The sequence below is a fragment of the Ambystoma mexicanum genome, chromosome 2p, assembly GCF_040938575.1.
Source record: "Ambystoma mexicanum isolate Mex_15411 chromosome 2p, UKY_AmexF1_1, whole genome shotgun sequence".
Taxonomy (NCBI): Eukaryota; Metazoa; Chordata; class Amphibia; order Caudata; family Ambystomatidae; genus Ambystoma; species Ambystoma mexicanum.
In genome coordinates this window covers 965,472,231-965,486,844 of record NC_090923.1, presented here as the reverse complement: position 1 = coordinate 965,486,844, position 14,614 = coordinate 965,472,231, and the positions used below count along the sequence as shown (strand labels likewise).

The following is a 14,614-nucleotide window of genomic DNA, read 5'->3' as shown; positions in this document are numbered from 1 at the left end:
GCCGTGTTAGGACCTTCCAACTTATTCAATTAATGTGGGACACCAAATCTTGTGGGCCCCCTGTCACTGACAAAGATAGTGACCGTTTAAGGTTTCAGCTTCCATCCTGGCTGTCTTTCTTTGTTATGCTTTCCATAGGCGATCACACCCATCCCTTGGTTACCTGCAGGCATGAACCCCTCTCTCCATAGCATTATCTGGAATTTTCCCACAAAATTAAACCAGAAGCCGAGGCCCGTGGAATGCCCATATTGCCTTGTTAAAGCATCCATCCTCACAATCTAAAGGCAGAGTTACTTTAAATGGGCATTTTTGGTAAAAAATCAGACCTCTCCAAATTGTGTTAATTTATCGCTGCTTGGTCTTGTGCAGTGGGCCTCCTTACAGATAAATGAACTTCAAGGAGGGATCTGGAACTCAGGCGCTCTACGGTAGCACTTGGCTGCTTCCTCTGGGGGACCAGCAGGGGAGCAGGGTAATTTAGGGCAACCAGTCACTGCTCTGGATGCACTGACCTTGCAGATGGCTTTGCCTGATTACCCATCACAATGCCTCTTGCACAGTAGTTTTCCCTGCCATGCTGTGGTTCACCTGCTCCAAATAGTCAATCATTAAAAAGACACCCTTTATCGACAGTCAGGTCCCTTTCTTCTAGTTTTCTCCTTCGCCCCACATCCGAAAGTCACTCATCCTTCACCGAAATGTTTATTACTTATTTATTAATTCAGCAAACATTCACCAGGTCCTGTTACCTGACCATTAGGGTTCTTATGCCTCGGGTCCTCCTTCCAAAATCTGCTTCATCAGTGGATCAGGGCGGCCGCACGAGGGTCGACCTTCTCTCGTTCTGCCTGGCAAAGTGCCTGCTCCGGGGTGCACCATGGCCTTCGGGGACATAGTGGAGGAGCAGGGGCTGGGACTCTTCCAGATTCTGCTAGTCCTACTGCTCAGTATCCCAGCCCTGCTGGTCCCCAGCCATAACTTCATCCAGAACTTCTCGGCAGGTGTGCCCGAGCACCGCTGCCGGATCTGGGAAGTGACCAATGGCAGCGACACCTCCAACCGGATGGCTGACCTGCTCCGGGCCTTCATCCCAGTCGACGGGGACGGGAAGCTGCAGACGTGCCAGCGCTACGCCCACCCCCAGTGGCATCTCCTGAAGGTGAACAGCACTGCCGCCAACGTCTCCGTGATGGAGACGGAACCCTGCCGGGATGGGTGGGAGTATGACCAGAGTGTCTTCACCTCCACCATCATCACTGAGGTAAGAGCGGCGCAGGAAGTGGCCCTGGCCACTCTTTCTCTGCCTCATAGATTTTGGTGCACTGCAGCTAAGGCCCTTCCTGTTGCTCTTCTTCATTAGAGACAGGCCCAAGTCCAATGAGGGTCTGGAAGTCTGGAAGGTAGACTGTGAAAAGGTCTACTAGCGAAATGAAAAATGTCCCAAGACACCAGCCAATAAACCGATTAAATTCATAGGACTGAGTTATTCTGAGAGGCTCCTCGAGCAGTTGTACCTGTTTACTTTAGACCAATGGAGGCTATCCTAGGAGTGGAGTTTGGCTCCCTGATGAGTGAGTATGCAGGTGGGCACCAGCATCCAGTAAATGTGTTTTAGCCTCTGCCTCCCTGAAATGTTGGGCCATTCCTGACTTGACCTGACTCACCCACAGAGCTGCCATGAGCAGGACTCAGCTGAATACATTGTGTCTGGTTCTGATCTGCTCGGCCAGCACAATAACAAAGGGCTGCCGATTACTGTTGCTCGCTGTTCTCAGCAGTGCTTTTCTAAGGCATGAATATTTAGGCAATTGACATTGTGATGGCACATGACCAACTGAAAGCCCCCACACAGCTGCAATCACCTACATAATATGTGCCTGCTTCCAATACAATTACAGTGAGTCACAGGTTTTTTAATCTTTAACAAAAAATCAGACACTTTAGAGTGAAAAAAGATACAACCCTATAACAGATTAATATCAAAAGAAAGAAGTTCCTTTTAGTTAAGGAATCAAAATGTTAGCACTTTAATGGTAGGAGAGAGAGTGTGAGAGCACAAAGGGACAGGAGATAACTTATCTTGTCTAGTTCCATACACAAAAACCCTCTAATGAGTAGTCTCTAGAATGTGCATAGAGAACGTAGATGCCTAACACCACATTGGGTCAATAATCCCCAGAACAGGCAAGTGAGGCACAAAATGAAGTTACTAGTTAACACTTAGTTCATATCCATGATGTCCACTAATTTGTCATGCAAAAAAAGGTTTTTGCATTATGGGACTTGTAGTCTTTCATTCAGGAGGTGGAATATAAAGCTTTAGAGGTACTCTTTTGGCTTAACATGTTTCTATAAGGATTTACATGTTGTCGGGGTGCTTAAGGGGCTTTATATGCTTTGCAAGTAAACTCTTTATGAATATTTTTTTGTAGTTCATGAAAGTCAAAACTTAAATATTTGTAGTAACTAGAGTGTGGAAGGTACGTGGTCCCGTGCCTAGATTGAAAAGCAGGTTAACGTTCCAGTTTCACTGCTGAACCAAAGTTTGTAAATCTAGGAAAATAATGTAATCTCTCTGTGCCTTAATGGGAAACATTGGAATCCTTAGAAGTGATTATGTTCCCACTATTCTAAAAGCCTCCCTTACAGTGGGGACGGTTTATTGATTTTAGGGACAAAATGGTTTCCCCTCCTGCTTCTTCGTTGGCGGCCCCTTAGGCCATCGCCTAGAATTGCATTATTGTAGCACTGGCTTTGCCTCAGTCCCAAATCTCTTGATTTGGCGTGGGTGTGGGAGGGTAGATATTCTTACCATTCATAACATTACCTTTACCATTCACAACACCTATATATCTCACCCAACCTGACTGTATATATGTATATTCTTTAACTGTTTTGTCAAGACAATTACCTGTAATGTTTCATATGTACCTTGTGCCTCACTCTGTAACTAATCTTTTAAGTATTCATGTTTTTCTGCTCTCTGTTGCGCCCAGTTACCCTTGGGTTTGGCGCACCATACAAATTAATAAACAAACAAACAAACAAACAACATTCAGTGCACCATAGAGTTTAGAAAAGATGGCTGTCTCAGGTGGAATAAACCTTCATGTCCGCCTCCGTTGCTTCCAGTTGCTAGAGCTGCTGGGTCTCAGCCTGACAATGAGTGAAACCACTTGCCACGCCTTGTTATGCTATGTTATTGAGTCTTGAATATCAAACCTTTGGCCACTTTCATGGTTTCTTAGAGTTTACAGATCTTTAAGGGGGGGGGGCTATGGCAGTTACTTTGGAGCAGAAGGAACGGGGCCTGGTTGCTTTGTTGCAACCTTTATGCAGATCAAAAAAATATAGGGCTCTTTGTGGTGTGTCATTGCACATATTTTGTCAGTTGTCTGGAGCTGTAGGTACAGTGTGCTTAAGGCTGATAATGTCAATAGTTTGTTTGGTTGTCTGTGGTGTCTGGCAGAGTGGCAATTAAGTAAAGTGTGGAGAGTTATAGTGAGGTATCTGCAGAGGGTTAGTGGAGGGCTAAGGGAAAGTTAGTATAAATCCACGGGTGTACATTACATTGTGTTAACCTGTGTTGTTTCGGCTTTGGAGTTGTGTGTAGAGATGTGCTCTTGATTAGGGTGGGAGGTAGAATGATTTCAATATTGTTGTTGTTACTATACCTTACACACAGATCATACAATAAAAACTACTAGGGGACAACTTTTTTCACTTTAGAATCTTCACACTAGTTTAGTGTTTTTAGTTTGCATCCATGAAGACATTCTTTCTGCAGCTTGTATCCCTTGTTGTGCAATACTAGGATATGTCTGGTTACATTATTTCATGCCACAAATGTATGTTCCACAATTTGTTGTACTTTGCGGATCTACCTTCTGACTTTTGTAATTGTAATTGGTTATTTGTAATGCGCTTAATACCAAGAGGCTTCTAAGCGCAGACCCGGAAATCGAACCTGTGTTGCTCCGCGTCGTCTTGTTTCCAAGGCGAGCACGTTGCCCCTGAGCTATCCTCCCGAGAATTCCCATTGACTCCTCAAAAACAGTTCAACCGTTGCACACCCCGGCTTAAATGGGATTATGTTGCAATGCAGCTGGACATCCAAAACGAACCAGAAACTGACAAAGCTAACCACACAACACATCACAACCACAACATTACCATTCTGACAAGCAGCAATAGAGCTATGTTTGCGGACAATCCAGTGGCTTGATTCCTTTAAACTGAACCATTTGCTACTGACTTGACACTACTTCCCACAAACAGTCGTTGGAGGAAAACCACCCTCACAAATAAGTGTGTCTACCACCGCAAAGTGTCTGAAGGTAGCTCCTGCTCCACCATTTGAAGCATTAGCCCCGCCCCACCTCCCTCATGTTACTGGGTAGGTCGTCCCTGGGTATATAAATGGTCATTTTCAGGCGTTAGCAGAAATCCTTAGAAGCACAACATAATTCAGAGTGCCTGTGGCATTCTCCTAAGACTGGAAGGGCCGCTTCTTGACTCTTAAGTGCAGGAGTGGTAGGAGCAAAATATACACTCTCAGCACTACATCGTTTTGGTCAAACATTTTTTGTATATAAAGCTAACGGTTGAAACGTGGGGCGAGCACTCTTTAGATAGAAACTGTCGATTAATGTAACTGCGTCCTCGTCGCCAGTTGCAGGAGGGCTGCAGAGGCGTTGCCTGTTTGCAGTATGTGGAGACAGGAAGTGAGACCTATTCGTCTGCTGTGGAGTGATCTGTTCCCATCTCCTGAGGGAACGCTCACTGCATGACCGCCGGATTCCTGGATATTTGAATGAAAGCTGCATTTGACAGACCTCCTCCTGCCTCCTCCCAAAAGAAGTGGATGGAGGAGATCAAGTGTTGCTGAAAGAGGGTTTGTTTTAAAGATTGTGATGAAGGGGAGAGGAGGGGCATGGCCAGTGAAGCGCCCCTCCCCATGTCCTTTGAATATCCCAGGGAGGATGGGAGCAGGAGCTGGTTGAAATTTGATAAATGAGAGGTTGATGTAAGTTGGTGAAACTGGCAGCCTAAGGCCCCCAAGACATCCTATGTGAAAGTCAGAGGGCAACCTTAATTCTCAGCAATGAGGGACTCCGATGGTGAGAAGACACATTCAATAGCGAGATTAGGGGGGAAAGGACTGTCCCCATTCAGGCCTTGAAATGTCTCACTGAGAATCACTTCTTGCAGTCCATCTGAAGAGATCACCAACCACGACCGTGCCAGTAACAGCACAGGACTGAGGGCAGTGCACGCTCTACAGTCACTTTCACACGGCCATTTATACCGTACATGAAACCTTTTAGATTTGGTGAAAATGATTGGGATAATAACTGCTCCATTGTCAATTTGATGCCAGAATGTCTCAACATTTGAGGCTACATGTGCTCTTTCGCTGTGGATATTCTAGTAATACAATAGCAGACCTTCGTTCAGGCAATATTATGTTACTGTCCCCTGACTGCAGGGGAGTTGCTAGGTCTGGAAAAGACCCGGGGCTAAGCTGATGTCGGAACTGTTGGGACTGGGGGCTAGCTAGTCTTTTGGCTGTAGCTCCTGAGATTCTATCCGGGGCTACAACCAAAAGATCAGGGGCTATAGCCCCCTTAGCCCCCCCCTAGCAACGCCCCTGCCTGACTGCACATTGTCAAATTGTAATGTTGATCATTTTACACACAGAGAGCAAATGTCCTTTTTAGTTCCGCCATTATTTACTTTCTAAGATCTCTAAGTCATGATCAGTGCATCCAGGTGTGTTTTTTCTTACCAAATGGGGTTCTGGTTATTATGGGAATTAGTTTATTGCAGCTGAGCGCATATCTTAATTTCATTTTTACAAATGTTTTATTACGAGTATTCATTGATAAAATATCTGATTTTCTAACAGCGCACAATTATCTAGATGCTTATGAAACACATGTAATGGCAGTAAGATAGCCCAGGTGTGTGTAAAATGATTGCGGCAGAGTCTGTTCCATAGTGTGTAGGTGACAGATCTGAACCCAAGCAGGGCCAGATCACCCTTTCATCCTTCAAAGGTTTGTAAAAGTATACTGTTAGGACAGTTTTTCTGAAGTCCTACCAAGACTCACTGGTGTAACAGGGGCCCCTGCATCCCCGATTGTGCAGAGGGCTCCATGATGCTCATGCCCAGTAGTGCGGTGGGGGCATTGGCAGTGGGGGGGGCACAGCACAACTTGCAGTGGGCCCCACATTTTGTGTTACGCCACTGGTAAGACTTCATGAAAACCATATCTGAGGCAGTACATAAGCTCCACTCTTAGTATAAGGCTATACCACCTGATAATGTGGTAGCATGGACTGAGCAGCCAGGCTTATCTTAGGTGGGAGAGAGAGCTGTAGCTTGGTACAAAGAAATTGTACCATAAATATATGGTCCAAAGAATCACTGAAACACTCTGTATTGTAAAAATAAAGGGTTTATTTAAATACAAGTAGAGCGAGATAATTGTTGGGTAGGTAAGTACTTTCACATCATATAAAAACAATCGTAAAAACCAACTCAATGCATATGGTCTGCAAACCAAGGTATAACATTATTTAGAGGAGCAAGAAGCAAGTGAAGGTGAGTAAAAACATAAGGTTATTCATTCAGGATAGTAATATACTATTCTTGGGGAATAAGACCAGGTTAGATATACATTTAGAATACCATTAGTATTTCAAGGGTGGTAGACCCTGTCAGTCATGCAGTGACACTCAGTTGTAGAAACCACATAATAAACCAACCCCTTTACAAGTAAAACATTACTTTTTAGTTCAGTGCTAGCGAAACAACTCATACTTTTTGGAGGGGCCTCAGGCTACTCAATGATAAGTATGAACACTCAATAACTCTTTTAAAATGCACTAAGCAAATCAGGGACAGCAAACCCCAATTACGCTTTAAGAAAGACACAATGTATTTCAAGGTTAGCAATTGACCTATTGGTACATAAATATCCGCTACCTAAAAGCTAGTCATACCCAGTATACTTTTAAAAAGTGTATAATACAGTTTCTAAGGTAAGTAAGAACTTTATGAAACTATTTTAGAATAGCAACAAAGCAATTGAGGGAAGCACAACCCAGGGTTACAAGTTTAGATGAGCATCAGCTAATCAAAGTACGACCCTTATACTTTTTAAAGGGGCCTTCAGCTACTCAAAGGCATGTCTACCCCCTAAGACTGTTTTAGAATCTGTATAAAGCAGACCAGGGAAAGAAAAACCCAAATGTTACACTTTAAGGGGAATCAGGTAATAAAATTGCGGCAAAAATGTTGCTGGTAAAAAGAAATTGCAGCAAAAATGCCATGGTTTGACCCGGTAACTGTGTACCATTTAAGGGGAACGGTGGTTGCGGGGGTGTCCCCCGCTCCCCTTAAATGGTATTATGGGTCCAGGGCTTGCGGGGGTGTCCCCTGAATCCTTTACATGATTGTGGCGGCAAAACCACAGCATTTTTGCCGCAATATTTTGTATACACAGCCATTTTTGCCGCGATTTTAAGACATGGAACCCTTTAAGAAAGACACAATGTATTTCAAGGTTGGTAAACCCTATTGGTAAGCTTTTACACTCATTCAGTTAAGCAATGGTAAAACAGTGCCAACACATATTACTTTTTAGAAGGGGGAATCCCCATTCAAAGTTAGTAGAGAAACTTATACACTTTTTAGAGAGGCAAAAAGCAACTCAAAGGTAAGCATAATCCTAATGACACTTTGTAACTTCTTCTTCCACAGAGATACAGTTACCACACTAACTTCTTTGACAAGTAAGTACTTTTGCACTTGTTATACTTTCAAGGCGGAGTCCTTTTCGTATCCAGTTCTTCCCTAGTCTATTGCATGAGATCTCTCAGAGGCAGAAGAGGGATCCTAGGGGTCTAGGTGCCATCTGTAGGCAGGTTGTGATAGGGTTCAATTGCAGGAAAGTCAAAGCTCGATCGGAGATCTTCTTAAACAAGTAAGTATTCACTTTCATAGTTTACGTGTTCAGGGACTTCACAGAAGGCTCCCTATATGTGTTCCAGATTTAGGCCTGGACAAGTGGTATGGGCAAACTCCCAACCACACGAATCACCCATTCAGTCTCACAGGATGCACACTAGACTTAAGGTAATACCCAAGCCCACACAGTACCTTAAGAAAAAAGAAGAGTTTCAGAGTGGATGCCTTCAGGGTGCAGCAGCACAGGACCCGGTCTCTGGATTCTTGGCCAGGAGACAAAAGAACTGGAAACTGGATGGGAACTTGCAGCAGCAGTCATCAAAGGAGGCTCCCAGCAAAGATTTCTTCATGGGTTTTTGCGGCTCTGTGGGTTTGGCGCCTTTACAGCAGCCAGATGAAGAACGAATATCACCAGCTGGATTCTCTTCACTCTCTCTGCCCTGCACTCTGGTAAGGGAACTTCAGGGATTTTAATTGAGTCTCTGGAGGTCCAGCAGAAGTCCACCAAAGTCCACCAAAGTGTTGGATGGATTTGGGCTTTGGTAGACCATACAATGCACAATGGCTTAAGGTCCTAGGGCATTTGGGTATTGCCGCCCAGCAAGATCGCAGCACATTGTGTGATTGCTCAAAATGCAGGTCTTATTGAGACTAGTGGATCTCACCAGGCTCTGGGTAGGAGAAATCACATTCGGGACTCCAACGTCGATTGCAAGGAAGGCTTGCATCAGGCTCCGGTTACACAGCAGGATCTCCGGTGGCTGGAAATCACTACAGATGTCTTTTATTCATCTGCCTCTTCGGTTTTTAGCTCCATTGGTCTACTTGTTAGCAGATTTCAGGTTCAGAGTATTTATCAGGAACTGGAGCACAACTTCAATGCAATCTCACCCTGCAGTTTACAGAAAGGGGAAGTCTGGCTGTCAAAGACTGGGTTCCTTTCAGACAAGGTAAAAGACAAAGGGCTGCAGGGTGTTGGACTCCACCCTCGCTTCCTGCCTCCTCAGAAACTCTGGAACCTGGGCAGGGAATACAAAAGATTCCCACCAAGGACAATACTTCCACTGAGGTCCTTCCCACCTAGAATGGGCGGTGAAGACCTCAGAAATTACATGCAAATGACAAATGGCAAAAAAAGAAGGAGCCCACCATTGTAGCAAAATGGTGGTCCTTCTGTGCATTAGCGAGACTGATTTAACAGCCTGCAAGTCACTACGGTAAATCCACTGCCACCAGCCATTCAAGCAAACGTGCAATTGTAACAAAAATGCTACTGGCAAGTAGCAAGGGGATACAGTGTATCCCCCAGCACTCCACATAAGGTTGGGTGTGCTGGCTCACTATATAAAATGTAAAGGGAGATGAAAATCCCACTTAACCCCTTAGGAACAGTAGTTCATCCAAACACATGAAAGAAAAATTAACAGGGAAACCCCAAAGGAGCAACCCAACCTAAACCCGAAAGTTTTAGGACATTATAACTCCAACCATACACTATGGAGAGACATACACATGTCACCCATGAACATAGTAAAAGACTAGGTGAGAGGGGAAAAGATTCCTCGTCACCTAGGGACAAGGGAAAATAATCACCAAATCCAAGCAAAAGGCTCTGGGGTTTACACAGGCAGGAGGATGTATCACAAATATGAACACCTTACCTAACATATACCATAGGTAGATTCTCATGTAACTATTTTAATGGCAGCAAGATAGGTCGGGGGTCCAAAGTGACTGCTGCATAGATTGTTCTATAGTGAGCGGGTAAGAGTTGGGAACCCCAAAGGGATGAGCTCAGCCTTTCATCCTACATAGTTTGTTCAAAATTAGCAGAATTGATTTGTGTAAAATAACAATGATTTTCACCTGGGGAATGTTGGACAATCCGCCAGGTTTGTGTTGCTAGTCTGTGCTTATGACCTATCTTTTCGTATTTTAAGGACTCTTTTCGTTCTCGTCTCTTGTAAATCGTTCTATCTTTGGCTTTGACGGCACTAGACCCCCTTCAAGCACCCGATAGAATGCAAGATCCACATTCTCACATATTGGGAGACATGCCACAAAATGATGTACACTGGATTCCAGTAGCAAAGGTAGTTTACTCTAGATCAATTTATCTAGCTGCACACTCACCACAGCTTGTTAACAATGCAGTAAATGACAATCAGTGTCCGAGGTTAAAAGACAAATTCTGTGTGCAAAAGACAAATTCAGATAATCAGATTTATTAGTGATGCCCCAATATCTTCCACCCATAATGCACCCTTCACATTTCTACATCTTGGACCACTGATGAACCAGAGACTGACATTATAGGACTGGTAAACAGTGCAGGGGCACATCAGTCACAGAAACAACTCTTCAACCTGAAAAGGCAAAGTCAAGATCCTCATGATGAATATGCCTACTTGCATTGTAGAAATCATATTGTAAATGGTCCCATTTCAGTAGACCATAAGTCACTGTGCCCGTAACCTGCCATTCTGTTCATAGGCATTAGCATTGTAAGGCCAGGGATAGAAACCAAAACACAGGTATAGGCTCATACAGAGCAACTGGAAAACCTGACCCTGGCAAATGTTCACCAGCAAGAGCTTGGCATGGACGTTTCATCTTGTTCTACATCTATTATGAGCCAAGTGGCTTCAGAAACTGCCAAGGTTTGTGAAGAATTAACTTCCCTTTTGGAAAAAGTTGGCAATGGCCTTCAAACTGCCGTAATGTCGCAAACTATGTTTGTACTTGTTTCTGACCTGATGCCAGGTGCTGCTTCTGAAGATGTTCCAGTTCACGCCCTGGAGACCAGTGTTTCCCTTGAACACATTGCCAAATTGTCCAAGCCTGATTTTCCCTGTACTCAAGCAAGCGCTCCTGCATCAGACAATGCATGTAGCATTGAATCTGAACTGAAACAAAACCCTGTGACAGAATGCAGTACACAATTTGACTCCAGTCAGTTTCCCAGATACTTTTTGTCAGTCTCAACACCCACGACACAGACTTCCAGCTGCTTGCAAACCTGCTCTTGGCTGTTCCCTAACCAACAGGGAAGACATTGGGCCTCATTACAAGTCTGGCAGTCCGGAAACAACATGCTCGTAATTCCGATTACCGGCACATATTCCGGACTGTCGCACTACGAGGAAGGATGCTGGTAATACCGTTGCTGGCAACACTGTACACTGTGCAACCGTCACCGGCATCACCGGTAACTAAAACTGCGCAAACACTGTGAACTACTGGCGGAAACATCAGCACCACAGAAACAAGGATGTATTACAACTGCGGATTACATGGAAACACTGGCACCAAAATGCTGGTGTGACTGTGAAAATCACGCCGGAAACACCAGTACCACGAAGCAGGCAGTAACCAGGCCCAGGTGTGCAGAAACAGCCCACAGGTGCAGGTAATTGACCCAGCTGCACACAATGAGCACAGGGACTGCAAAAACGGACCCCACCCACACCCCATACACCTTCCAACAAAACCATGCTGCCACTCATAGCGGCAGTAATGGACCCTGAGGTGCTGCAGCTTCATGAGGAGGAGGTGCAACAGTGGCAAAAGGGCGACAGGCAGAGGGGGAGGATGATGATGATGATGGTGCAGAGGAACAATGGCCAGCAAGTAGCACCTCGGAGGCGAGCCCCCATTACTCACACAAGGGCCACACCCTGGTCCCTGACTGACAGGCAGATACACACACTGTATCACCTGAACCGGGAGACCATCTTTGCAGTAGTGGGCCTCATCCAGGATGACACCTAGAGTGTCATTGGCATCGGGACTGCCACACCCCCAGCTGTAGTCTGTGCTGCATTTCCTTGCCACCAGCAACTTCCAGCACACAGTCACCAGTGTTCTCCAAAGTCCTTGTGCAGGTCCTGGATGTCCTCCTGCGTCATTTATCACATCACATTGCCCTACCTACAATACAGGCCCAGGTAAACCTTACCAAGGCACGCTTTCATGCCCTTGCTGGCATGCCAAATGTACTTGGAGCATTGCACTGCACACACATTGAGCTGGTGGCCACCCACGACACAGAGGTTTATCGTAGCAGAAAGCTGTACCACTCAATGAATATTCAGTTCATCTGTGATGCGGACATGACGATCACGCACTGCTGCACACTTTACCCAGGATGAACACACGACTCTTTGGTCTTGTGAAATAGCCTGGGTACATGGAGTGTTACGCCGCACAGTGAACTTGGCTATTGTGTGAGTTAAAGGATTAACACACACCACATTGCATGTGTACTCGGGTATGGGGCGGTTGTTCAGCTGTCACCAGTGAATGGGCCAGAGGGGGGACACAATCTGCATGCCAGAATGTCTGCCCACGAATGCCATGCATCATATGAGTGAATGGAAGGACACACCAGCACAATTTGGGCACAGATGGACGGGCAAATATAATGCACCAGAGGTACCAGAATGCATCACTCTCATAGCACAAAGTACAGCATATTCACACCATGACCCACCCACCCACCACCACCTTCCTTGTGAGCCTGATCCCACACATGTCCAGACCATTAGCAACTGTCACAGGGTGCAGAAAGGTGATTGGTGTCGTGCAAGCGCACATTCCAATATGCATGTGTGACTGATCCGCATCCAAACATGCATGCACTGCCCAGTGACCACAATGCCAGTGCCCTCCTTGTGTCTATTCCCATGCAGGGGATTCCGGCTACCCCTTACTACCAGGGTTCATGACCCTGATGAGACATCCACAGAGTCACCGGGAAACTGCGTACAACCTTGCGCACATCAGAACCAGCGCCATAATTGAGCAGCCTGTTGAAGGAACGGTTTTGTTACCTCCACCACGTAGAGGGGGCGGGGGGTGATGTACAGGCCTGTGAAAGTGGGCAAGATAGTCCTGGGCTGTGCCATGTTGCACAACATGTGCATCAGGCAGAACATTCCCCTGCCCCCGGACACGGACATGCTTAAGTAGGATGACAGTGAAGTGGATGCAGATGCAGACATGCAAATCCACCGTCACAGGGATGACCGGGACGGGCGTGCAGCCCAGCAGGAATGAATCCACAATTACTTCTGAGCACACAGCACCAGCACACGGCACAAGCCACACACTGAATGTGATATTGCACAAAAATAAATCACTCCAACACAAATAATTGCCAATGAATGTCCATTTGAATGCAGAACCATGTGTACTGATGTATGTACAAAGATCAAGGAATGTGTGGCCCACCATCCCCTCCCCAAACAGACCTCCCCACCACTCCCTCCCTAACTATCCCTCAACACCACCCCCTCCCCATCCATCCCTCCTCACCATCCCCTCCCCAACCATCCATCCCCACCACCCGCTCCCCAACTATCCCTCCCCAACACCTCCTCCACAACTATCCCTCCAGAACACACCAAACCCCTCAACACCCCCTATTGAGCTACAGTGTCACTGCACATGTGTGCCTCGCTCACTTTGTTGGCCTTTTTGCACATGAGCTGCCTTTGCGTGACGAGGCTGACAGGCACAGGGATCTGTGCTTCGGGCTACCATGTTGAGAGCCGGCAGGTGTGGTGCTTGCGGATGGTGGATCTGATCCGGCCAACGCCCTGTCCTCCAGTGCCACATTCAGGGAAAGGGCAAAACTCTCAACCATTGCGGAGGCGGCCTAATTTCTCTCCCAGACGATCTGTGCCAGCAGGAATATCAAAGGCTGACCGGCTCAGGGCACGTGAACATCGCAGGCCAGTGGCGTGCACGCTTTCGCTGATCAACTGAATCTCCTCACACATCAGATGAGCCTCTTCAAGGTGCTGGCGCACAAGTCCTACCATTTACTCATGCCTCTCCTCCATGCGTTGTAGGCGGGCATCCATGTCTCTGATGCTGAGTATGGGTGGTGGTGGGCTGTGAAGGCCGTGGGGGCTGAATGTTGAACGATGGTAGGGGGTGTGCTATGAGGTGCCGTTGGTTGTGCCCCTGGTGTACAGCCCATCCGTGAATACATCCATGTACATGGGTGCATGGTTGAGATGGGTGGATAATAGTCCAGTTGCCGTAACTCTCGGTGTCAGGGGATGCTGCCGGAAACCACTGTGGGAACAGCTGGTGTGGCTGCAGGGGCTGTTGCCGGTGCCGCTGTGGGAGCAGCTCCAGTGGTTGCAGGGGTTGCTTATGGTGCCTCTTTGGAAGCAGCTGGAGTGGTTGCAGGAGCTGCTGATGGTACCACTGTGGGAGCTGCTGGAGTGGTTGCAGGGGCTGCTGACTGTGCAACTATGGGAGCAGCTGGAGTGGCTGCAGGGGCTGTTGCCGGTGCCGCTGTGGGAGCAGCTCCAGTGGTTGCAGGGGTTGCTTATGGTGCCTCTTTGGAAGCAGCTGGAGTGGTTGCAGGAACTGCTGCTGGTACCACTGTGGGAGCTGCTGGAGTGGTGTCAGGGGCAGGGTAGGACTGGCCCATACAATGGTCTCGGGCACCAATGAAAAAAGTGGCCAACAGTTGCAAATGGCTATTCATTCCTTTTGTGACACTGTTTGAATAGTACCTGAGGGGGAGTTTTTAAATAAAATGTGATGTAAATTGTGCATTTTAAAGAATATGTATTCAGCAACACTGGTCAAAACTACTAACTGCATAGTGAAGTAGCT

General features: G+C 46.5%; 1 protein-coding gene across 2 annotated transcripts in view; it reads left to right on the top strand.

Moving 5' to 3' along the window:
• Positions 1 to 795: 795 nt before the first annotated feature.
• LOC138566968 (solute carrier family 22 member 6-A-like) overlaps positions 796 to 14,614 on the top strand; it is a 339,887-nt gene continuing 326,068 nt past the window's right edge. For both annotated transcript variants that reach the window (XM_069644755.1, XM_069644754.1), the window contains exon 1: positions 796 to 1,264. In XM_069644755.1, the coding sequence (XP_069500856.1) occupies positions 881 to 1,264 (384 nt within the window). In that variant the 5' untranslated portion in view covers positions 796 to 880. The remainder of the gene's footprint in view (positions 1,265 to 14,614) is intronic.